General features: G+C 43.0%; 1 protein-coding gene across 3 annotated transcripts in view; it reads left to right on the forward strand.

Moving 5' to 3' along the window:
• Window positions 1-26,792, forward strand: part of pdzd2 (PDZ domain containing 2) — a 493,753-nt gene that overhangs the window by 328,706 nt on the left and 138,255 nt on the right. For all 3 annotated transcript variants that reach the window (XM_063042802.1, XM_063042803.1, XM_063042804.1), the window contains one exon: window positions 22,391-22,533. In XM_063042802.1, coding sequence (XP_062898872.1) covers window positions 22,391-22,533 — 143 coding nt within the window. The remainder of the gene's footprint in view (window positions 1-22,390; window positions 22,534-26,792) is intronic.

The following is a 26,792-nucleotide window of genomic DNA, read 5'->3' on the forward strand; positions in this document are numbered from 1 at the left end:
CGACGATGAGGAAGCAGTGTGCATGAGGCAAAATCTGCAAGAACGATCGCGGCTTGAAGATCCACCAAGCGAGGATGAAGTGTTTGGCGGGAGCAGAAGCAGCACAACGCGCAGGTGTCCAACCTGGTGAGACGAAGGAGGGGCCAGGCCCAGAGTCACCCCACAGTGCCCGGAACCTCCAAGTGTTGCAAACTAATCCCTCTAACATGAAGTCTAACAGGAGGTGGATCAAATGGCCTGCAGCTAACATGACTTCACTGTGGAAGCAGTTTGATGAAGATGTTAACCAAATTCTGGAGGCAACGGCGAAGGGAGGGGTTGATAGGAAGCTGCAAGCCATGACAACAATTATTGTCAGTATCGCAGCTGAACGGTTCGGAGAAGAGGAGAAGGAAGGCTCCAAAACATCTTACTTGAAGAACCAAAGAGCATTGAGGATCCACAACATCAGACAGGAGATGAAAGCGCTGAAGTCCCAATACAAGGAGGCAGGAGAAGAGGAGCGCATTGGCTTGGCCCAGCTGATGTGCATACTACGAAAGAAGATCAGGGTCCTCCGCCGGGCAGAGTGGCATCGGAGGCAGCATCGTGAAAGGGCTCGAAAACGTGCTGCCTTTATCGCCAACCCCTTCAAGTTCACCAAGGAGTTGCTGGGGGAGAAGCGCATTGGGAAACTGGTCTGTTCGCAGGAAGACATAGACCAACATCTGAAGAAGATATATAATGATCCTGAAAGAGAGCAGGAGTTGGGAGAGTGCATCATCCTAATAGAACCACCTGAACCGGACATGTCAGAGCTGCAACTGAAGGAAGTCAGAGAGGTCGTCCGCAAAGCAAGGGCAAGCTCGGCTCCAGGACCAAGCAACACCTCGTACGAAGTGTACAAGAGCTGCCCCAAACTCCTGCTGTGTCTGTGGAAGATCCTGAGAATCTTCTGGAGAAGGGGGAAGATCCCAGAACAGTGGAGAGTGGCTGAAGGGGTGTGGATCCCGAAGGAGGAAAATGTCACCCCGATAGATCAGTTTCGCATCATCTTCCTGCTGTGTGTTGAGGTGAAGATCTTCTTCAGTGCTGTTTCTAACCGGCTGTGCACCTACCTAGCAGAGAGCACCTATATTGATACATCAGTCCAGAAGGGTGGCGTTTCAGGGATGCCGGGCTGTCTGGAGCACATCGGTGTGGTGACACAGCTCATCAGGGAGGCCAGAGAGAACAAGGGCAACCTGTCAGTGTTGTGGCTCGAGCTGGCAAATGCATATGGCTCCATTCCGCACAAGGTGGTGCAGCTCACACTGACCAAATATCACGTCCCCAGCAGAATCAGAGACCTTATCGCTGATTATTACAGCAACTTCAGGATGAGGGTCTCTTCAGGAGCAATTACATCAGCCTGGCACAAGGTGGAGATCGGCATCATCACAGGGTGCACTATCTCAGTGACACTGTTCTCCCTAGCCACGAACATGCTCACTAAGTCTGCTGAACCAGAGTGCAGAGGGCCAGAATGAATTCCGCTCAACGGCAACCACCTATCAGGGCATTCATGGATGACCTCACAGTCACCACAGAATCAGACCCAGGCTGCCGGTGGATTCTGCAAGGGCTCGAAAAGCTGGTGGAGTGGGCCCGGATGTGTTTCAAATCTGCCAAATCAAGATCGATGGTGCTGAGGAAAGGGAAGGTGGAGAACAAGTTCCGGTTCAGCATCGCAGGCAGAGCCATCCCAACCATCACAGAAAAGCCAGTGAAGAGCTTAGGCAAGGTTTTTGACAGCTCTTTAAGGGACACAACATCCATTCAGGCAACCTGCACCGAGTTGGATGGCTGGCTGAAATCTGTGGACAAGTCTGGCCTACCTGGGAAGTTTAAAGCCTGGGTCTATCAGCATGGCATTCTTCCCAGAATCCTGTGGCCCCTCCTCGTCTATGCAGTTCCGATCTCGACAGTCGAAACTTTAGAGAGGAGGGTTAGCAACCACCTCAGGAGATGGCTGGGGCTGCCAAAGAGCCTGAGCAGCATCGCACTCTATGGACACCACAACAAACTGCAACTGCCCTTCAAATCCTTGGAGGAAGAATTCAAGGTAACAAGAGCCAGAGAAGTGCTACAGTATAGGGACTCAAGTGACCCGAAGGTGGCTGGAGCAGGGATCCAAGTAAGTACTGGCAGGAAGTGGAGGGCAGAGGAAGTTGTTCAGGAGGCAGAGGCGAGGCTGCGTCACAGGAGGCTGGTGGGAGTGGTTACACGAGGCCGAGCTGGGCTAGGATCCTTTCCAACTCCCCAAATTCCGACACCAAAGGCATCGTCTAGTTCAGGAGGAGGTGAGGGCAGTAGTGGAGGAGATGAGAGCCTGCAAGGCAGTGGGAATGAAGCAACAGGGAGCTTGGACAAGATGGGAGAATGCGGTTGAGAGGAAAGTGACCTGGGCTGATCTTTGGAAAGCCGAACCACACCGCATCCAATTTCTCATCCAGGCAGTGTACGATGTGCTTCCAAGCCCATCAAACCTGCACACATGGGGCAAGGCAGAGTCATCTGCGTGCCCACTGTGCTCCAAGTGAGGAACTCTGGAGCACATCCTCAGCGGCTGTGCAAGGGCACTTGGTGAGGGACAGTACAGGTGGAGGCATGATCAGGTCCTGAAGACCATCGCTGAAGCTGTCAGCGCAGGAGTTGAGTGGGCGAAGCGGTCCCGACCCTCCAAGCAGATCATTGCCTTTGTCAGAGCTGGGGAGCAGCCAATACCTGCCAAAAGAACATGGGCAGGCATTCTGACCTTTGCAAGGGACTGGCAGCTGTTGGTGGACCTCGAAGGGCAGCTGAAGTTCCCCAACCATATCGCAGCCACCACCCTGCAATCAGACATTGTCCTAGTGTCTGAGTCGACTAAGCAAGTGGTGCTGCTGGAGCTGACTGTCCCATGGGAAGACAGCTTGGAAGAGGCCTTTGAAAGGAAGCTCTCCAGGTACGCAGGACTGGTCAGCAACTGTCAGTAGGCTGGATGGAGAGCGAGGTGTCTCCCAGTGGAGGGTGGTTGTAGGGGATTCGCAGCCCGTTCCTTAGTTAGAGCCTTCAGCATTTGGGCATCGAGGGAGAGAGGAAGAGGAGAGCCATCCGCAGTACCACTGATGCGGCAGAGAGAGCCTCAAGATGGCTGTGGCTCAAAAGAGGGGAGCCATGGAGTCATAAGTAGCTAGCCATCTGGACACAAGCTGGGGTCTGATCAGCCCCGGCTGGGTCACCTGGAGGAGGTTGTATGATGTTGAAAGACCCGAAACACCCGATGATTCCAGGAACATCACTGAAGATGTGTCCAGAAGCATCAATAGATGTATGTACATAGCACACCACTGGCATTCTTATCCAAGTCATTTATATACAGTCAGTGGCCACTTTATTCACTACCTCCTGTACCTACTGTAATAAAGTGTATGTTTGTGGTCTTCTGCTGCTGTAGCCCATCCACTTCAAAGTTTGGAGTGTATTGCATTTAGAGATGCTCTTCTGCACACCACTGTTGTAACGCATGGTTATTTGAGTTACTGTCACCTTCCTGTCAGCTCGAACCAGCCTGGCCATTCTCTTCTCATCTCTTTCATTGAAAAGGCATTTTCACCCACAGAACTGCCGTGTACTGGATGTTTTTTTTATTTTTTCATGCCCTTCTCTGAAATCTCTGGAGACTGGAGTGTGTAAAAATCCCAGGAAATCAGCAGTTTCTGAGATACTCAAACCACCCTATCTGGCATCAACAATCATTCCACAGTCAAAGTCACTTAGATCACATTTCTTTCCCATCCTGATGCTTGGTCTGAACAACAACTGAACCTCTTGACAATGAACGCTTTCGTGCACCGAGTTGCTGCCACATGGTTGGCTGATTAGATATTTGCATTAATGAGCAGATGTACAGATATATCTAATAAAGTGCCAGTGAATGTATGTAACAACAAAGGTACCAGCACCAATCCTGCAGAGGACAATCCTCCTCAGTGTTCTCCATCTCCCATCACAAAGCTAAATCTGTCAAAACGTCTTAGAACCCATACGCTCTAAGATTCTGGATTGAACTATTGTGCAGGACATTTGTCAAAAATCTTGCTGGTGAATATCTATGTTCTATTATGTCTGCTGCCTTTTCATCATCTCACACCAAACTAACATGGTTAGCAGAGTACTTGCTTCTCATTCTCTACTATATTCATACCACATCATGAGTCAGGGTAACAAGAAAAGAAGAAAGGTAAAAGAAAATAGCAGGAAGTAGCCCTCTGGATGCCAAAGCCAGAAGTACTTCTGTATTTCTAGTCAATAAGTGGTGTTTTATTATCAACAAAAACTCAAGACTACCTAAAATCACAGGGGAAAAATAAAAGAGGACAGAAAATTTTTTTGAAAGATTGCTCCTCAGAATTTTTTTTTGGTTATGATAGTCCAATGGATACGATTAAATATTCCCATTTCAACCTGATACAGCTAAAAAGCTCAACTGCTTCCAGGGTCAGTGCAGTCAACAAGGATTTCTTAATGCATTTAAATGAACTATCGCTGCTTAAAACTGGCAGAAACAACACCGATTGTATTCAGAAGCGCCCACGTAGGACACCTTGGAGGAAGCATAGGTGCAGAATGGGGTTACAAGTGCGTTTAAGGAAACGGGGTTTTAATCTCCCTATACCAAGTATCTTGCTGGCAAATGTGCAGTCTCTGGTGAATAAGATCAATGATCTCAGAGCCAGGGTGCTGAATCAGAGGGACATTAGGACTGCGTGTGTCCTTTGTTTCACGGAATCCTGGTTAACCCCTTCTGTACCGGATGCAGCAATTCAGGTTGACGGGTTTGCTATACACTGTCAGGACAGATCTATAGAATCTCTCAAAAGCAGAGGTGGAGGAGTATGCCTCATGATCAACTCTTCTTCCTGCACAAATATATCAGTGCTGTCCAATTCTGCTCACCACACCTGGAATATCTAACGTCCTTTTTACCTACCACAGGAGTTCTCCGGGGTCATTTTGGTAGCAGTATACGTTCCACTTAAGGCTTTAGATGTTTTGAGCAAGGGGATCAACTTACACAAAACAGCACACCCTGAGGGCTTCACCATCATTTTGGGAGATTTTAACCAGGCCAGTCTGAAAAAATCACTAAGCAATTACCATCAACAGATCACTTGCAATACCAGAGGAAACAACACACTGAACCATTGCTATACCACCATCAAGAATGCCTACCGTGCTATTCCACGGCCTCACTTCAGGAAGTCTGATCACCTGGCTGTAGTTCTACTCCCTGAGTGAAGGCAGAGACTGAAGACTGCAGCACCAGTAGTGAGGACCATGAAAATTTGGACAAGGGAAGCACAGGAGCACTTGTGGAACTGCTTTGAATCGGTGGACTGGACTGTATTCAGGGATTCATCTTCGAACCTGGATGAATATACTGCAGTTGTTACTGACTTCATTAAAACCTGTGTGGATGAGTGTGTGCCTACAAAGACTTTCTGTACATTCCCAAACCAAAAGCTGTGGGTGAACCAGGAGGTACATCATCTGCTGAAGGCGAGATCTGTGGCATTCAGGTCTGGCAACCCAGGCCTGTACCAGAAAACCAGGTATGATTTGTGGAGGGCTGTTTCAAGGGCGAAGAGACAATTTCAAATGAGGTCAGAGGTGATATCAGATGCACAGCAACTCTGGCAGGGTTTGCAAGACATTACTTCCTACAAAGCAAAACCCAATAGCATGAATGGCAACGATGCTTCACTACGAGATGAACTCAACGCCTTCTATGCACTCTTTGAAAGGGAGAATACAACTAACAGCTGAGAAGATCCCTGTTGTACCTGATGACCCTGTGATCTCTGTCTCAGAGGCTGATGTTGGGCTGTCTTTAAAGAGAGTGAACCCTCGCAAGGTGGAAGGTCTCGATGGAGTACCTGGTAAGGCTCTGAAAACCTGTGCCAACCAACTGGTGGGAGTATTCAAGGATATTTTCAACTTCTCATTGCTATGGGCAGAAGTTCCCACTTGCTTTAAAAAGGCAACAATTATACCAGTGCCTAAGAAGAATAATGTGGGCTGCTTTAACAACTATCGTCCGGTAGCACTCACATCGACAGTGATGAAATGCTTTGTGAGGTTGGTCATGACTAGACTGAACTCCTGCATCAGCAAGGATCTGGACCCGTCGCAATTTGCCTTTCGCCACGATAGGTCAACGGCAGACGCAATCTCAATGGCTCTCCACACGGCTTTAGACCACCTAGACAACACAAACACCTATGCCAGCATGCTGTTCATCGACTATAGCTCAGCATTTAATACCATCATTCCCACAACCCTGATTGAGAAATTGTAGAACCTGGGCCTGTGTACCTCCCTCTGCAATTGGATCCTCAACTCCTAACCAGAAGACCACAATCTGTGTGGATTGGTGATAACATCTCCTCCTCACTGACGATCAACACTGGCACACCTCAGGGGTGTGTGCTTAGCCCACTGCTCTGCTCTCTATATACTCATGACTGTGTGGCTAGGCATAGCTCATATACCATCTATAAATTTGCTGACAATGCAAACTTTGTTTGTAGAATCTCAGGTGGTGACGAGAGGGCATACAGGAGTGAGATATGCCAACTAGTGGAGTGGTGCCACAGCAACAACCTGGCACTCAATGTTAGTAAAACGAAGGAGCAGATTGTGGACTTCAGGAAGGATAAGACGAAGGAACACATACCAATCCTCATAGAGGGATCGGAAGCGGAGAGAGCGAGCAGCTTCAAATTCCTGGGTGTCAAGATCTCTGAGGATCTAACCTTGTCCCAACATATCGATGTAGTTATAAAGAAGGCAAGACAGCAGCTATACTTTATTAGGAGTTTGAAGAGATTTAGCATGTCAACAAATACACTCAAAAACTTCTATAGTTGTACCATGGAGAGCATTCTGACAGGCTGCATCACTGTCTGGTATTGGGGGGGGGGGCTACTGCACAGGACCGAAAGAAGCTGCAGATGGTGGTAAATCTAGTCAGCTCCATCTTGGGTACTAGCCTACAAAGTACCCAGAATATCTTCAGGGAGTGGTGTCTCAGAAAGGCAGCGTCCATTATCAAGGACCTCCAGCACCTAGGGCATGCCCTTTTCTCGCTATACCATCAGGTAGGAGGTACAGAAGCCTGAAGGCACACACCCGGCGATTCAGGAACAGCTTCTTCTCCTCTGCCATACGATCCCTAAATGGACATTGAACTCTTGGACACTACCTCACTTTCTTTAAATCTACAGTATTTCTGTTTTTTACACTTTTAAAAAATCTGTTCAATATACGTATAATGTAATTGATTTACTTACTTAATCATTATTATTATTTTTATTTTATTTATTTTTGTTCCTTCTATATTATGTATTGCATTGAACTGCTGCTGCTAAGTTAACAAATTTCACATCACATGCTGGTGATAATAAACCTGATTCTGATTCTGACTCGAAGCTGAACATGAATATAATTTCAGACTACTTGTGTCACATAGGAATTTGGAGAATCAAGAAATTAAATTTTATTGAATATTATGTATTTAATTGCATAATAGTGCTGTCACTTTGTTATAGTTCAACCAGGCTAAAAATGTTTTGTTGGTGATTTTCATTTGTACTCAGAGTCTGAAGCTTCTCGCTTAAGTGTTGAACAATAATCAGCCAGCATTGCTGGATTCCAGTTACCCTGATGACCGTAATGTCCTGGTGAAACCTTTCACAATGTTCATCAGTGATAGTGCCAAGATTTTCAGGGAAGAAGTCTAAATGGGAATGCAGAAAAAGAATCTTTAGTGACACATTGCATTTCATGTTTTTGTATGCTTGAAGCAATTTGTCAAACAGCTGCACTTTGTTTTGGTGTTCTGTAGGTGCTAACAAAATTTCCAACAACATTCTTGAATGCAATTTTCTCCAGTCCCACTGGAAGTTGTTCGAATTGCCTGTTATTGATGACCTGCTTGATTTGGGGGCCAACAAAAATGCCTTCCTTAATCTTGACCCCTGCATGTTTATTAATTATTCTGATGCATACTGGCTTATTTCAAATATTCAGCAGGAAGCCAAGACACATGTGGGTCAGTATATCAAACTTCCAAAGTCCATTGGCTTTGCATTTTTCATCCTCTTAATAAATAGGACATAAAATACTGAGTTTCTCCTCTGTAATGGGCAAGTAGAGACATGAATTTCCATGCATTCTTCATATTTTGTCCTCATGGTAAAGTATTCAACCATGTGCATTATAGATTCCCAGCATGTTTCTTACCATTAGAAAGACCCCTTCCTACTCCCACCCACCACTATCACCATGGACATTTCCCCCCCCCCACCCCACTGTGCAAGAATGTGTGCTGTATTTGGGACACTGGTTGTACTAGGAAACAATATTAAAAGAGGGAAATTTGATATCTTCAAACGTTGCCCCCCCTCACGACGTAGAGATACGATAGGAAGAGCTGCCAAAAAAAAACATTTATGTAGCATCTGTTATGACTTAAGGATATCCTAAAGTTGTTCTGAAGTCTAATCACCATTGTTACATAGGAAATATAGCAGCCAATTTGCTTAAACAGCAATATACCACTAAGGGTGAGTGTGCTATGCATGGCTGATACCAGGTTACCTAGAAGAATCCTAATTTAGTTTGCACTTTGTTATTTATCAGTACACCATTTCACATTGTCTCCTTCAATGCTTTCTCCATAAAAATATTAAATCTTCCGTTCTTCACATAAAATCTGTGTTACTCGTTAAGTGATAATTGTTCTTCATCATTATCTCCTATCCTACTTGGTCATTTTAGTTGTGCTTCACTGACTTAGTTTAGCAAATGAATATTTATTTACTTATTCCTTCTTTGGTCTTTTTTTTTACAATATCTTTATTCAATCTCTTTTGTGCATTTTCTTAAATCTTAACAGTAGCAACACATGTGAGTTTGTCTGTGACCCTTTATGTACTTTTGTATTCCATGGTGAATAAACAATGACCCCATAAATATTTAGTCAGCCAATTATTCCACACTGTACCCTTCCAATACCTATTTAATACTAGCTACCTTAAATGCAAATTAGTGACAAATATACCCAAGGCAAAAAAATAACAATTCATTTTCCAGATGACAGGTTAATTGTTTGTGGAGAGGGTACATAGTATTAAATAGTATGGGATATTTTTTTACATTGATCACTTCAATGTGTGCACTATGTGAATACTGTGACTCATGTGAATCCAGACCACTTCTTTTTAACATAACAGAAATTGGAGGTCTGCAGAATTACAAACAATTTACCAATCACTAAAATTCCTTCACTTTCTGACTCTGAACCAGATCTTTAATTCAACGCCACTTTCTCTTGGATCCCTTGGCTTTTATTTTCTTGTTCAATCTGTTGTGTGGAGCTCTCCCAGATGTCTTACTAAAATCGATGCATACAAGTTCAAATCTTCTGTTCTCCGAGTGCCATAGAGCACTACTGTACAGAAACATCTAGTCCGTGCCAAATTGTTATTCTTCTTAGTCACATCCCTCCATACCCCTCCCATCCCTGTACATATCCAAACTTCTCTTAAATGGTGCAGTTGAACCAGCATCCACCACTTCTGCAAGCAGCTCATTTCATACTCTCACTGCCCACTTGAGTGAAGAGGTCCACCTCAGGTTCCCCTTAAATAGACAATTAGGTTCAGGAGTAGGTCATTCAGCCCTTCGAGCCAGCACCGCTATTCACTGTGATCATGGCTGATCATCCACAATCAGCATCCAGTTCCTGCCTTATCCCCATAACCTTTGATTCCACTATCTTTAAGAGCTCTATCCATCTCTTTTTTGAAAGCATCCAGAGACATGGCCTCCACAGCCTTCTGGGGCAGAGCATTCCATATATCCACCACTCTCTCGGTGAAAAGGTTTTTCCTCAACTCCGTTCTAAGTGGCCTACCCCTAATTCTTAAACTGTGGCCTCTGGTTCTGGACTCACCCATCAGCAGGAACATGCTTCCTGCGTGCAGCGTGTCCAATCCCTTAATAATCTTATATGTATCAATAAGATCCCCTCTCAGCCTTCTAAATTCCAGAGTATACAAGCCCAGTCGCTCCAATCTTTCGACATATGACAGTCCCGCCATCCCGGGAATTAACCTTGTGAACCTACGCTGCATTCCCTCAATAGCAAGAATGTCCTTCCTCAGATTTGGAGACCAAAACTGCATACAGTACTCCAGGTGTGGTCTCACCAGGGCCCTGTACAGCTGCAGAAGGACCTCTTTGCTCTTATACTCAATTCCCCTTGTTATGAAGGCCAGCATGCCATTAGCTTTCTTCACTACCTGCTGTACTTGCATACTTGCTTTCAGTGACTGATGTACAAGAACACCTAGATCTCATTGTACTTCCCCTTTTCCTAACTTGACTCCATTTAGATAATAATCTGCCTTCCCGTTCTTACCACCAAAGTGGATAACCTCACATTTATCCACATTAAACTGCATCTGCCGTGCATCCGCCCACTCACCCAGCCTGTCCAAGTCACCCTGCATTCTCATAACATCCTCCTCACATTTCATACTGCCTCCCAGCTTTGTGTCATCGGCAAATTTGCTAATGTTACTTTTAATTCCCTCATCTAAATCATTAATATATATTGTAAACAGCTGCAGTCCCAGCACTGAACCCTGCGGTACCCGACTGGTCACCGCCTGCCATTCCGAAAGGGACCCGTTAATCGCTACTCTTTGTTTTCTGTCAGCCAGCCAATTTTCAATCCATGTCAGTACTCTGCCCCCAATACCATGTGCCCTAATTTTGCCCACTAATCTCCTATGTGGGACTTTATCAAAGGCTTTCTGAAAGTCCAGATACACTACATCCGCTGGCTCTCCCGTGTCCATTTTCATAGTTACATTCTCAAAAAATTCCAGAAGATTTAGTCAAGCACGATTTCCCCTTCGTGAATCCATGCTGACTCGGACCTATCCTGTTACTGCTATCCAAATGTGTCGTAATTTCATTTTTTATAATTGACTCCAGCATCTTTCCCACCACCGACGTCAGGCTAACCAGTCTATAATTCCCTGTTTTCTCTCTTCCTCCCTTCTTGAAGAGAGGGACAACATTAGCCACCCTCCAATCCACAGGAACTGATGCTGAATCTATAGAACATATGAAAATGATTACCAATGCGTCCACGATTTCTAAATCCACCTCCTTAAGTACCCTGGGATGCAGACCATCAGATCCCGAGGACTTATCAGCCTTCAGACCCAACAGCCTATCCAACACCATTTCCTGCCTAATATAAATTTCCTTCAATTCATCCATTACCCTAAGTCTTTTGGCCACTATTACATCTGGGAGATTGTTTGTGTCTTCAACTCGTCTGCCATTTCCTTGTTCCCCGTAATAAATTCACCCGCTTCTGTCTTCAAGGGCCCAATTTTGGTCTTAACTATTTTTTTCTTTTTCACATACCTAAAGAAGCTTTTACTATCCTCCTTTATATTCTTGGCTAGTTTACCTTTGTACCTCATTTTTTCTCCGCGTATTGCCTTTTTAGTTACCTCCTGTTGTTCTTTAAAAGTTTCTCAATCCTCCGGCTTCTCACTCGTCTTTGCTATGTTATACTTCTTCTCTTTTATTTTTATGCTGTCCATTACTTCCCTTGTCAGCCATGGCCTCCCCTTACTCCCCTTAGGATCTTTCTTCCTCTTTGGAATGAACTGATCCTGCACCTTTTGCATTATTCCCAGAAACACTTGCCATTGCTGTTCCACTGTCATCCCTGCTAGGGTATTGTTCCATTGAACTTTGGCCAGCTCCTCCCTCATAGCACCATAGTTTCCTTTGTTCAACTGTAATACTGACACTTCCCAGTTTCCCTTCTCCCTCTCAAATTGCAGATTAAAACTTATCATATTATGGTCACTACCTTCTAATGGCTCCTTTACCTCGAGGTCCCTGATCAAATCCGGTTCACTGCACAACACTAAATCTAGAATTGCGTTCTCTCTGGTAGGCTCCAGTACAAGCTGTTCTAAGATTCCATCTTGGAGGGACTCCACAAACTCCCTTTCTTGGGGTCCAGTACCAACCTGATTCCTCCATTCTACCTGCATTTTGAAGTCCCCCATAACAACTGTAGCATTACCTTTGCAAATGCCAATTTTAACTCTTGATTCAACTTACACCCTACATCCAGACTACTGTTTGGGGGCCTGTAGATAACTCCCATTAGGGTCTTTCTACCCTTAGAATTTCTCAGTTCTATCCATACTGACTCTACGTCTCCTGATTCTATGTCCCCCTTCGCAAGGGACTGAATATCATTCCTCACCAACAGAGCCACCCCACCCCCTCTGCCCATCAGTCTGTCCTTTCGATAGGACGTATACCCTTGAATATTCATTTCCCAGGCCCTGTCCACTTGAAGCCATGTCTCTGTTATTCCCACAACATCATACTTACCAATTTCCAACTGTTCCAAATATTTCACCTTTCACCCTTAAGCTATGGCCTCTAGTTCTAGTCTTGCCCAACCTCAGGGAAAGTATCTGTTTTTTAAAAATATAAAGGTACAGCACAGAACAGGCTCTTCGTGCCCAACAAGCCATGCTACCCAGCAACCCATCTATTTTAACACTAGCCTAATCACAGGTCTAGTTACAATGACCAATTAACCTTGTAACCAGTATCTCTGTGAGTTGTGGGAGGAAACCAGAGCACCCAGAGGAAACTCATGCAGTCACCAGGAGAACATACCAACTCCCTACAAACTGCACCTGAAATGACCTCCGAACTCCAACTTCCCGCTGTAAGAGCCTCAGGTTAACCACCATGCTACCGTGGCAACTAGAGGTTTTGTATACCCCTATCAGATCTCTCCTCATCCTCCCAAACTCCAGGGTGGGAAAAAAAGCCCTAGCTGATTCATTGTTTCCCTATTATTCAGGTCTCCAGTCCCAGTAATATCATTACAAATGAGCATACCTTGTACATTCTGAAAAATGCAGTTGTGGTCATATGTATGACATAACCTCTCCTTAACAAATCTTTGCTGACTGTTGTTGATTAACCTTTGCCTCTCTAAGTGATGCTTCATGTCATCCTTCAGAATATTTTTAAAAGAATATTTTAAATACCAAACAGCATTGCAAAATTGTATTGGAGCCTCTGCAATTTCCTTACTTGCTTCTTTTCTCCCCAAGACAGATGTTAAGCCAACTGGCCTTTGGTTTCCTGTCTCTCTACTTTTTTGCATTTTCTATTTTCCAGTCTAATAGAACATTCTCAGAATTTAGGGAATTTTGCACATCAGCTGTCTGATTTGGATGAATTCCCCCAAAGACCCAATACTTAAAACCCAGTATCCCGAACAATTTGCTCAGGTAATTGTAATTTTCCTGAGATCATTTCTTCCGTCCAACTCTTATTTACAATATCTGAGATATATCCTGTATTGTGAAATCTGAAATAACGTAATTCCCGTTATTTCCTTGTTTTCAATTATTAATTCCCTAGTGCTCACTTTGTTAACTCTCCTTTATACAAATCTTGCATATTTTTAGTGTACTAAGCAACTCCTCTCTTCTGAGGACATTGTGATTCTGCAGCAGGATTCAGATAGATTGACTGGGTGAAAATATGACAAATGGATCTTAACGTGGGGGAATGTGAAGCCACGCTCTTTGAAGGAGGCAAATGGTGCATTTCACTGTATCTTTTGTTGTACATGTTATAAATAGATCTGAATCGGTTAGAGGAATAAAAAGCCAGATTATTACCTAAATGAAGTGAGACTGAAAGTGAGTGAAGTTCAGGGGAATCTATGCTCAGTGGCCACTTTATTAGGTACCTCCCATACGTTATGAAGTGGCCACTGAGTGTGTATTAAATGTGTTCTGCTGCTGTAGCACGTCCATTTCAAGGTTCGAAGTGTTGTGCATTCAGAAACACTCTTCTGCACACCACTGTAGTTATTTGAGTTACTGTCACCTTCCTCTCAGCTTGAACCAGTCTGGCCATTGTCCTCTGACCTCTCATTAACAGGGCGTTTTCACTCAGAGAGCTGCCACTCACTGATTTTTTTTTTTGCTTTTTGTACCATTCTCTGTAAACTCTAGAGCAGGGGTAGGCAACCTACGGCCCACGGGCCAGATTGGGCCCGTGAAGGTATTTTGACTGGCCCACGAGCAAATATTAGGACACCATGCTTATCCGGCCCACGAGTGATTTTTCCTTATTCTGAATGTTTCACGTGACCACACTGATGGACTTGCAAGGCGTCTTGTTATTCTGGCCCCAGGTTCCGTTTTGTTCCAAACCAAACACTGGTATATACGAATGACGGGAAGGCAGACTACCTTATTAATATGTATTAGATACTCTCCGTTTACGCGCAGGTTTTCAGATGGGGTCGTTCAAATTTGTAAACAGAAACAGTGTCACTGTGTTTTAACAAGAAATCCATGCTAAATATCCAGATATTTACATGTGCTACGATACTTGTTGAATAACTCGCGTTTCGAAATAAAATAGAAAAAAAAATTCCAACGGCAATGAAGGCAAAACACAGGGAGGTAGACACTGAATGCCGAAATTTTTGAGACACTTGGACATTAGATTACTTCTTCATCGAGCAAGCTGGGAAACCAGTTTGTCTCATTTGCCTAGAAAATATTGCTGTGAAGAAGGTGGCAAATGCCATAATGGAAATTTTAACAAGTTTACTGGGCAAGCAAGGAAAGATGAAGTTGAGCGAATGAAGGCTAGTTTCAGTAAACAGACGTCAATTTTTTACCAAGAAAATCAGTGAAGATGAAGGAAATACCCATGCCAGCTAAGAAGTCTCAAATCGTGTTGCCGAAAAGATGAAGCCTTTTACAGATGGAGAGTTTGTCAAAGAATATTTACTGGCAGTGGTGGATATTGTTTGTCCTGAAAAGAAATCTTTATGGTCCAAGAATTAAGAAAAGAGTTTTCATCTCTTTTTGCTGATTTTTACTTGCATGCAAATGAGTTCAAGCTGTTTGCTACTCCATTTGATGTGGAAGTGGACACTGCATCAGAAATTTTTCAAATGGAATTGATTGAGATGCAGGGTGATGACACATTGAGATCGAAATTTCATTCTGAAGATGTGTCAGTGCTTAACTTCTATAGAAAATATATTCATCCAAGTGGGAAGTGTCCTAACTTCATGGACCATGCAAAAAAGATGGCATCATTGTTTGGTAGCACTTATCTGTGTGAGCAATTATTTTCAAAAATGAAGCACACCAAGAACCATTTGAGAACAAGATTGACTGATGCCCACCTGGATAATGTCTTGCTCTTGGCATCAACAAATCTGACACCCAATATTGAGAAGCTTTCAAACAATAAACAGCATCAAGTTTCACATTGATTTATTGACTGTTTGCATTAAAATTTTCTTCTATATTATACTTAATTTACCACCATTCAATGCATCATGTTCATAGATTTTATGTTTAAAGATTCGTTGTGTCCTTTTAATAGAGTCAAAAGATGCCTTGATTGAAATAAATTGCAACTAAACTGAGTTTTTTCATTACTAATTGGCATCCTTGGTTAAGCACAAGTGATTTTCTAGCATGTGTTATTCATTAATTTGAGGCAAAACATAACTGGATGTATTTTAATGGATAATTCCCATATTTCAAGTTTTTTATGGCATTTATCTGGCCCACCGTCCACTCATTAATACGCGATCCGGCTCACAGAGGCAAAAAGGTTTCTGACCCCTGCTCTAGTGACTGTGCGCGTGAAAATCCCAGGAGATCAACGGTTTCTGAGATGCTCAAACCACCCCAACAATCATTCTACAGTCAAAGTCACGATGATCACTTTCTGAACAACTGCTGAACCACTTGACCATGTCTGCATGCTTTATGCATGGAATCACTGCCCTATAATTGGCTGATTAGATATTTGCAATAACGAACAGGTGTATCTAATAAAGTGGCCACTGAATGCAGTTGTTTCAGTGCATGAATCACACAAAGTTAGCAGTCATGCCTAATAAGTAGTTACAAAAACAAAGGGCATGATGGCATTTTTCGCAAAGGGGTTAGAGACTAAAAACAGAAAGATATTGTTACAGTTGCACAGGGTGTTGGAGAGACCACACCTGTAATATCATTTATCGGTTTGGTTACTTTGTAGCAATGGAGGCATAGGGATAGTGGAGGTATAATTTGTCCATCTGTGCTGATCACCCCATCCTTGACTAAGCTGTTCCACCATGAACACCATCTGTTATGAGTCAACATGATGCTTTCAGATCAGGTCATGCATAGTGCATACCTCTGCCGCACTGCTCAGGTGTGTTTCTGGGGTACAGGGGCTAGCGACCCTTGTGCCTGTTCTATCGCTGAGCAGCAGTGAACCATCGGATTGCCCTATCAGAGTTCTCTTTGGGAAATAGTTGACTTGATCAGCATTTCTGATCTGGCAATTGTTCACGATTGCACATAATAATAAAAAAGGCAACCTAAAGGAGATTCTCTGGGCTAATTCATGGAATGAGATAGTTGATTCTTCGGGGGAGGCTAGACAGTTTGGGCTTCAATTTCCTTGGAGTGTAGGAGAATGAGGAGTGAACATATTCAAACATGTAAAATTCTAAGAGGGCTTGACAGGATAGGTATTCAGTTGTTTTCACCAATAGAAGAGTCATGAACAAGGGGTCACTGAGACAAAATACAAAGTCAGTTTTTTAACACTGTGTGGAAATTTCTTATCTCAAAGGGCACTGAATCTCTGGAATTTTCTGACCCAGAAGCTGGTGGAGGCCAGATCATCAGATATATTTAAGTGGGAGAATAGTAACTATTTGGAAGTTTGAGGAATTGAGGGATTATGGAGAACTGACATAGCAAGGGAATTGGGGCTAGCATGTATCAGCCATCATCATGTTGAATGGCACGGTATGCTTGAGAAGCTTAATGGGCCTATTCCTGCTTCTGTTTCCTTGTGTTCTTCCTGCTTTACCAAATTCCAGTTAGAAACATAGAAAATCTACAGCACAATACAGGCCATTTGGCCTGCAAAGCTGTACCGAACATGTCCCTACCTTAGAAATTACCTAGGGTTACCCAAAGCTCTCTCTTTTAAATTACCTAGGGTTACCCAAAACTCCTTGTACCTATCCAGGAGTCTTTTAAAAGACCCCATCGTATCTGCCTCCACCACTGTCGCCAGCAGCCCATTCCACGCACTCATCACTCTCTGTGTAAAAAACTTAACCCTGACATGTTCTTTAAATTTGGTAGAAGATACACTGAAATAAAGTTCTACTCTCTGCAGAACCCGTGCTTATATTCAGCTGATAGTAATTGTCAAACTATCGATTCTAGTTGACTACCTGATTTTCTGAGAGTCGGGCAAGCAACTTTTTTATTGCTGACTAGTACTGTAAATGAAGTTTCATGCTAAAGTTGAGAAATCTTCACAATAAAATTTACCCAAATTGTTTAGTAAAATGACCCTCTGACAAATTTCCTGACTCACCAAATTCCTGTTCTTTACTCTTAGAGGAGGAAACACTCCTGTTAACTTTTGCACATCCATTGCAAAAGGAACTATCATCCCTAAAGAGAAGCGGAATCCACAAAATTATCTGACTGTCCTCTTTCTATCTCTGTTGAACTTCAGGCTGATGACTGACAGGGTTTCCTTTCAAAACATCTCAAATATACTATCACTTGGTTTAACAATTGCAAAATGAAAAACTACCAGTGAACGAGATTATCTGAAATCTGATCTGGACTGTCTGCATCTGCCATTGTGCTACAATCCTGGCAATTAGGAAGGACAATTTTCTCCAGACACTCCAACTTATCAGAGATAATTTTATAGCTATGTGATTTGCTGCTGCAACAACCCCGGTAGTCAGTTGCAACTTATATATGCATATGGGGCATTGGGAGCAAGCATGGCTTTCAACTTTTCTACCTCTGAATCACCAACAATATTAATGAGTTTCCTGTGGATTGAAGATTAGCTTTATTTGTCACATGCAGTATCCAAGAGGAAGAGAAGATGGCGACGCGACGCAGCGCGCACGGCCAATCCAAAACGATATTGGTATCTGTCAAGTAGGATGCCGTGCACAATCCTGATTTGATGGAGACATACGTGAGAAGCACGGAGGAATATCTGGAGAAACTTCTGAAATGCCCGCTTCGCTGCTGCTGCTACTGTGCGATGGAGAATCTCCGGAGGGGAAGGCCCCAAATCCTCAGCTTTGCCTATCACCTGTTGCCGGGGCCAGGGTCGAAGCACTCGGCAGAGACAGTGCTTGGTGTCGGAGGGCTGGTCGGAGGCTCGAAGTTTTCGGACGGACTCAAGAGTCGGCTGTGGTCGGGTGCTTCCAGGGTGCTGCATCGGCAAGTTTGCAGCGCTGGAAGCTCATGGCAGGGAGAGTTTTTCTTCCTTCTACCATCTGCGTGAGACGATGGGACTTTCGAGAGACTTTGAGACTTTTTTTTACCATGCCCATGGTCTGTTCTTTATCAAATTACAGTATTGCTTTGCAAATGTTGTAACTAAATGTTATAATTATGTGGTTTTTGTCAGTTTTCAGGCTTGGTTTGTCTTGTGTTTCTGTGATATCATTCTTGAGGAACATTGTATCATTTCTTAATGCATGCATTACGAAATGACAATAAAAGAGGACTGTCTGTCCTCATAATCTAATAATTTAATCTAATCTATCATTTGCATCAACAAACAACACCAAAAATATGCTAGTGCAGCCCGACAGTACTGCATGCTTCCAGCACCATATATATATAAAATAGAACCCACTCAACCCCATACACCTGCCTTCTCGCTATATCCCTTGATGCCCTGACCGATCAGGTAATGATCAGTTTCTGCATTAAATATACCCAGGGGCTTGGCCTCCAGCGCAGTCTGTGGCAGAGCATTCCACAGATTCACTACTCTCTGGCTAAAAAAATTCCTCCTTATCTCTGTTCTAAAAAGTAGCCCCTCAATTTTGAGGCTGTGCCCTCTAGTTCTGGATACCACCACTGTAGGAAACACCTTTTCCACATCCAACCTATCTCGTCCTTTCAACAGTCGGTAGGTTTCAATGAGATCCCATGCATGCCTGCAATTTACTGACCCTAACCCATACGTCTTTGGAATGTGGGAGGAAACTAGAACACCCGAAAGAAACCCATGCAGTTGCAGGGAGAACGTACAAACTCCTTACACAGGCAAAATAGGACCTGGGTTACTGGCGCGGTAAAGCGTTAAGCTAACTGCTCATACTGAATCTCCCTTTTTCACTCATTAACACAATGGCATGCAGATAATAACAAGGAAATCATCACATTATTGCACAGCAGTTCATTTGATGCACGTGCATTAAGAATCCGGATAAAATTAATTCAGATTCTCTCATGATGCCATGAATTTGTGATGTCATCAGGAGGCACAGTAGCGTAACACTATCACAGCGCCAGCTGTAAGATCGAGGTTCAGTTCCCAGGCTGTCTGCAAACATCAAAATAAAATAAAAAATAAAAATAAACATAACAATAAAAGACATAATGATATTAGTTAAAAGCAAGGTTAAGTAAATACATTTTGAGCTGGCGTTTAAAACTGTCAACTGTGTATGCATTCCTTATAGTTTTAGGTATTAAGTTCCACGGTTTACGAGAGTGGTTCAGAAAAGCTGATCTGCCAATTATTTTTGAGGGAGGTTATTTAAATCTACGAGACCTGTAGAAGAAGACCGAAGACTCAAGCAGGATTGTAAAACAGAAGTGATTCTATGATGTACTCCAGTCCCAGACCATTGGGAGATTTAAAAACAAGTAAGATAACTTTAAAATCAATTCTAAAAGATACAGGAAGCCATTGCTGAGTAGCTAGGATGTGAGTGATTCCTCATTCTAGATTTAGCTAAAAGTCTAGCAGTGGTGTTCTGAATGAGTTGAGGTTTGTCGGTAGTTTGCTTTGGAAAGCCAGTAAAAAGGGCATTGCAGTAATCTAGTCTACTCGATATAAAGATGTGATTCAGTTTTTCAGCATCATTACATGACAGATACAGACATAACTTACCAATATTTCTTAAGTGTAGAAATGCTGCCCTGTTCATTTCTTTATGAGGGATTTAAAATTCAAGCCTGAATCATGGACAACACCTAAACATTTTACTTCTGATTTGGCAAAGTTCGGAAGTTTATCAAGAAGTTGATCTCTTTTCGTATTGGGGCCAGCCAAGGGTATTCCTGTTCTATCTTCATTTAGCTTTAGGAAACTATTGTTTGTCCATTTATTTACTGCAGCCATGCCAGAAGCCAGAGAAGATTGGGTGCCATGGTAACGTAGCACTTAGTGCGACGCTATTACAGCTTGGGGCATCGGAATTCGGAGTTGAATTCCAGTGTCCTCTTGTAAGGGGTCTGTATGTCTTCCTTGTGGAATGCGTGGGTCTTCTCCGGGTCCTCCGGTTTCCAAAGATGTAGTGGGTAGGTTAGATTATGAAGACACGTAGTCCTTGTTTATTGTCATTTAGTAATGTATGCATTAAGAAACGATACAATATTTCCTCCTGTGTGATATCACAAAACACAGGACAGACCAAGACTGAAAAAACTGACAAAACCACATAATTATAACATATAGTTACAACAGTGCAACAATACCATAACTTGATGAAGAAGTCCACGAGCATGGTAAAGTTCAAAGTCTCTCAAATGTCCCACATCTCACGCAGACGGGAGAAGGAAGAAAATCTCTCCCTGCCATGCCGACCACAATCCGACTCTGAGTCATCCGAAAACTTCAAGCTCTGATCACCTGTCTGACACCAAGTACTGAGCGCCATCTCTGTCCCAATGATTCAACCTCAACCTTGGTCGCCAACAGCAGGCAAAGCCGGGGATTTTGAGGCCTACCCTCCGAAAGATTCCCGACCACGCAGTAACGACAGCAGCGAATGAGCATTTCAGAAAATTCTCCCGATGTTCCTCTGTGCTTTCACGTCCATTCTCCATCGAATCAGAATTGTCCACAGCCCTTATTTAACAGATACGATATCATTTTTCACCGGAGGACTGCGCATGCGCAGGTGCGTTGCTCTCTCTCCTCCAGCCAATTGGTCATTGTAAATTTTCCCATGTTTAGGTTAGGGTTAAATTGGGGTTGTTGGGGGTTGCCAGGTGTTGTGGCTTGAAGAGCCAGAAGGGCCTATTCCACGCTATATCTCTAAATAAATAAATAAGCATTTGGCTCAGTCGAGATATACAATTGTGTGTCATCTGCTTAACTGTGGAAATCAAGTTGATACGCTCTAATGATGTCTATAAAGAGAAGAGTGGGGAACCAAGACAGCTTCCCCGAGCAACTCCAAAAGGTACATTGTATCTCTTAGAAAACTGCTCTCCAAGACAGACAAAAAGTTATCTTCAAGGTATATGAGTGAAAGGAATTAGGGGCAGTACCACAGAGGCCAACCCATTTCTCAAGGCAATCCAGGTAAATATTGTGGTCAATTTTTTTTTTGCAGACAGTGTTCAGATCTAGAAGAATTAGAACTGAGATTCTGTTGGCATTAGTGCTGAGCTGACAGCTTTGGTAAGGGCCACCTCTGTGCTATGATTTGCTCTGAAACCTGACTGGAACTTTCTATACGCAAACATGAGGAAATGCTGGAATTTCAAGCGACACACCTGCACCAGCAACTTTTATGTGTGAAACTTTCTAGCATGTTGCTCTCATTCAGAAAGTTGTTGAGGAAAGTGACTTTCTTAAAAATCTTGCCCAGGAAGGAAAGGTTTGGTATAGGCTTGTAGTTAACTAATTCCTTTTGTGGAAGATTTGGGTAGCATTCATGAAAAGAGAAGGTATCAAGGGACTTTTGGGATCATAGAGCAAGGAAAATGGCCATTTTGGCCCACCTCACCACGCTGATCATGATGTCTGTTTATATTTCACCATTTCCTTGCATTAGGCCCATATCCCTCTAAATCATTCCTATCTAAGTACCTGTCCAAACACCTTTTAAACGTTGTATCGTCCTCCAATCTCTCCCGTCACAATTTGTTCCAGATAACCACCATACTCTTGAAGAACTTGCTCTGCTCTGTGGGGTGTTACACTGTAGTTTCATTCATTTGTTCAGCACTTTGGGTTATATGTTAACTGTATGACTCACAGGGACAGGGACAAAAAGGCCTGGACTGGCAACGTATGAATCAGATCGATACCAAAATGAATAGAGTGAATAATATACTTTTTTTTTAAAAAAGCATTGCCATAAATACTTATGTACAGTGGAATAATACTTATTGAATTCTTTCCTCCCCTCCAGCGGGAAGGCTGCCAGATCTGGAAAATGCACATGGTTAAAGGTTCGGATGGACTTGGCATTCAGATCACAGGGGGGCGGGGATCCAAACGTTCTCCCTATGGCATCATCATTACATCTGTTGAAGAAGGAGGAGCAGCACAAAGGTAATCAAAAGCATTTGACAGTGTTATGCTGCCATAACATTGGGGTGGGGTGGAGATACCTCTCTGTCAAAGGAGGTGTAAGGTGCTCCTTCCCTCCACGAGCCTGCAGGTCACCCTTGGGCAAGGTTTAGTACCTGCTTATCCCCCAGTCAGAGTCACGTGAAGCCATGGGAACTGGTGCTGGATGGTCATATGAGCAGCTGGTGTGTATCACAACTCCTGGCTATGTGACCACTGATGCTAGGCAAACAATCGATGAAGAGTATTGATAATGGCTGGGTCACCCATCTTGTAAAGGCACTGCCCAGGAGAAGGCAATGGCAAACTACTCTGGAGGAAAATTTGCCAAGAACAATCATGATCATACAGATGGAAGACCATGATTGTTCACATCGTACTACATGGCACAGAATGGTAACGATGCTGCTGCCATTTTCTTGAGTTACTTTTTTGACTGCTTAGAAATATGTACGTGCAGTTCAAAAAAGAGCGGTCATACACCTTATCACAGCTTTGGTATTGTGATGTAATTTTGATGAGATTTTGTTTCACAGGTAATTAGAATATGTAATACTAATAGAGGGCCTTGAATTTATATAGTACCTTTCATCTCCTCAGGGCAGACTAAACAATTAAGTCAAAAGTACTTGAATAATTCAAGGACGACAAAAATGTTAGGATTATGGTAATAGAAAAAACATAGCTGGCAGTTTTTGCTAAAGGTCCAATAGTTTGCAATAATCAAGGAAGTGGATGCTGTATTCATAATGCATATTGTTCATTCATTGGAACAAAGGCATTACTGATGCTTCATTTGAAGCATTGATTATAGTATTCAACCAGTGCTATCAACATTGACTGAACTTATCAATAGTGGCCGATGTTATGGGTGGCCAGCAAAAATTGAATTCAACTTCAAAGGGATATGGGTTGAGCAGCTGTAAAATTTTAGTGGGGATGTTTTTTGTAAATATATCCTAAATGAAGCATGGATGTCCCTTATGATTGTGACTTGGAACAGGCCATAAACTCCCAATTACGATTGAAGAGTCAACAAACTTAACTTGTTTATCCACACTGTTGTATTGGTGTGCTGCAAGGATTTGTTCATGCACTGATCTGCACCTGCTGTTTTCCATTGATATGTCACCCATCAGTTGCATCAGCTGAGAAGATAGAGTCAGTTTCTGCCTGTACGGTACATCAATGGAGCCCAGTTCTGCCTCATCACCAGTTGTGACTAAGTTGTCTAGGTACTCAGAGTGAAGCTTTGTTTTGATCTCTACAACAAAATCTGTTTCTCTAAACAATGACAGGTCTTTCTGCCAAATATATGATACTGACAGCTTTAATATTATATTTAACCAAAAGGTGAGCTTTGGAAATTTGAGAGGAGGTTATTTCACTTAGGTCCACTGCCCGAGTAGAAAAAGGGAGTAGCAGGTCACAGCAGCGTAATAGAGCTTTGACCAGCAACCAATCTGGACGTCAGAAGTTTGAGAGGAGGTGAAAAGATAGGATTGTTCTGCGGGTGGAGATTCTAAATTGGAGAAAGGTCAGTTTTGACAGTATCAGAAATGATAAGACAAGGGTGGATTGGGACAGGCTGTTTTCTGGCCAAGGAGCAATGATAAGTGGGAAGCCTTCAAAAATAAAATATTGTGATTACAAAGCTTGGATATACCTGTCAGAATAAAATGAAAGGAAGACAAGTGTAGGGAGCCTTGGTTATCAAGAGATATTGAGGCCCTAGTTAAGAGAAAAAGGAGATATATAGCAGGCACGGGCAGGTAGAATCAAATGAGATGCTAATGGAGTATACTAAATGCAAAAGAACTCTTAAAGTCTAAAAGAAGGGACAAAGTTGTTCTAGCAGACAAGGTGAAGGCGAACCCTAAGGGATTCTACAGGTATGTTAAGAGCAAAAGGAGTGCTAGGGACAAAATTGGTCCTCTGGAAGATCTATATGTGGAGCCAAAACGGATGGGGGAGATCGTAAATGTATTCTTTGCATCTGTACTTACTCAGGAGATGGATACAGAGTCTATAGAGATAAGGCAAAGCAACATCAACTTCATGGACCCTGTACAGATTCAGAGGAGGAGGTGTTTGCTATCCTGAGGTAAATCAGGGTAGATTAATCCCCAGGGCCTGTTAAGGTGTTCCCATGGGCCCTATGGGAGACAGGTGCAGAAATTTCCAGGGTCCGAGCAGAGATATTTGAAACATCCTTAGCGACAGGAGAGGTACCAGAGGATCGAAGGATAGCCAATGTTGTTCCGCTGTTTAGTAAACAGAAACATGGAAATTATAGGCAGATGAGTCTGACATCAGTTAGGGGAAAATCATTGGAAGGTATTCTAAGGGACCAGATATATGAGTATTTGGATAGACATGGACTGATTAAGGATAGTTATCATAGCTTTGTGCATGTTCATGTCTAATCAATCTTATAGTTTTTCGAGGAAGTTACCAGGAAGGTGGATGAAGGCAAGGCAGTGGATGTTGTCTACATGGACTCTTGCAAGGCATTTGACAAGGTCCCACATGGGAGGCTGGTCAAAAAGGTTCAGTCACTTGGCATTCAGGATAAGGTAGTAAATTGGATTAGATATTGGCTTTAAGTGATAAGCCAGAGAGTGGTAGTAAGGGGTTGCCTATCTGACTGGAAGCCTGTGACTAGTGATGTATTGCAGGGATCGGTGCTGAGTCCTTTGTTGTTTGTCGTCTGTATCAATGATCTGGATGATAATGTGGTTAACTGGGTCAACAGATTTGCAGATGATATCAAGATTGGGGGTGTAGTGGACAGTGAGGAAGGCTGTCATGTCTTGCAGAGTGGTCTGCAGCAGCTTGAAAAGTGGGGTGAAAAATGGTAGATGGAATTTAATGCGGACAAGTGTGAGGTTTTGCACTTCAGTAGGACCAGCCAGGGTAGGTCTTTCACAGTAAATGGTAGTGCACTGAGGAATATGGTAGAACAAAAGGATCTGGGAGTACAGGGGCATAATTCATTGAAAGTGTATCACAGGTAGACAGGATTGTAAAGGAAGCTTTTGGCACATTGGCCTTCATAAATCAAATCTTGAGTACAGGAGTTGTTATGTTATGCTGAAGTTGTATAAGACAGTGACGACAGTGGTGAGGCCTAACCTGGAGTATTGTGTGCAGTTTTGGTCACCTACCTACAGGAAAGATGTAAATAAGGTTGAAAGAGTACAGAGAAAATTTACAAGGATGTTGCCGAGTCTGGAGAACCTTGGTTATAAGGAAAGATTGAATAGGTTAGGGCTGTACTCTTTAGAATGATGAATACTGAGAGGAGATTTGATAGAGATATACAAAATAATGAGGGGTATAGATAGAGTAAATGTTTTTCCCACTGAGATCGGATGGGACTACAACCAGAGGTCATGGGTTAAGGGGGAAAGGTGAAAAGTTTAAAGGGAACATGAGGGGAAACTTCTTCACTGAGAGTGACTTCAGAGTGTGCAATGAGCTGCTAGCACAAGTTGTCCATGCGAGCTTAATTTCAACGTTTAAGAAAAGTTTGGGTAGTTACACAGATAGTGGGGATTATAGAAGGTTATGGACCAATGCAGTTCGTTGGGAGTAGGCAGTTTAAATGATTTCAACATGGACTAGGTGGGCCAAAGGGCCTGTTTCTCTGCTGCACTTCTCTTTGCATCAATGACTGTATATCTGCTCCACCACCAGGTCTGACAATTTGAAACTCTACTACATTGTTTGATTCCAACCCTGCCTTATCTCATCTGTTGCTGAAACCTTCAACCATGGCTTTGAGACCTAATGAAACAAGCACACTCACAGCTGGCCTCCAAAATTCTATCACCATAAACTTAAGGACATTCAAAACTTTGCTTTTCACATTTTAATTTGGAATGAATGTACAAACACTTCTGTGTCCCAGTGTTTGCTGGTACAATTAAGCAATTGTTGCAGTTAAGACCTTCTGATACAATCCCTTCTTTCTCCTCCCTCTTCCATTATCTTTCTTACAGTATACCCTTTGCCCAGAATTTAATCCAAAGAAGTGCCTATTAATCCATCGCAGCCAAGAGTCAATGGCTTTTGCAGAAGCCTTGACATCAATAAAATGTCTTTCAGCACCTACTTACTGTAGTCTTTTGAAACTTGAACCTATTTCAGAGAGCACAAACACTTCTGGGCAGAAACAAAGTCTAAAGTGTTTGGTTCTTTAATGGAATAGGGTTAAGTTGCAACTGCCTATAGGGGTC

This window comes from Mobula hypostoma, chromosome 3, assembly GCF_963921235.1.
Source record: "Mobula hypostoma chromosome 3, sMobHyp1.1, whole genome shotgun sequence".
NCBI classification, from domain to species: Eukaryota; Metazoa; Chordata; class Chondrichthyes; order Myliobatiformes; family Myliobatidae; genus Mobula; species Mobula hypostoma.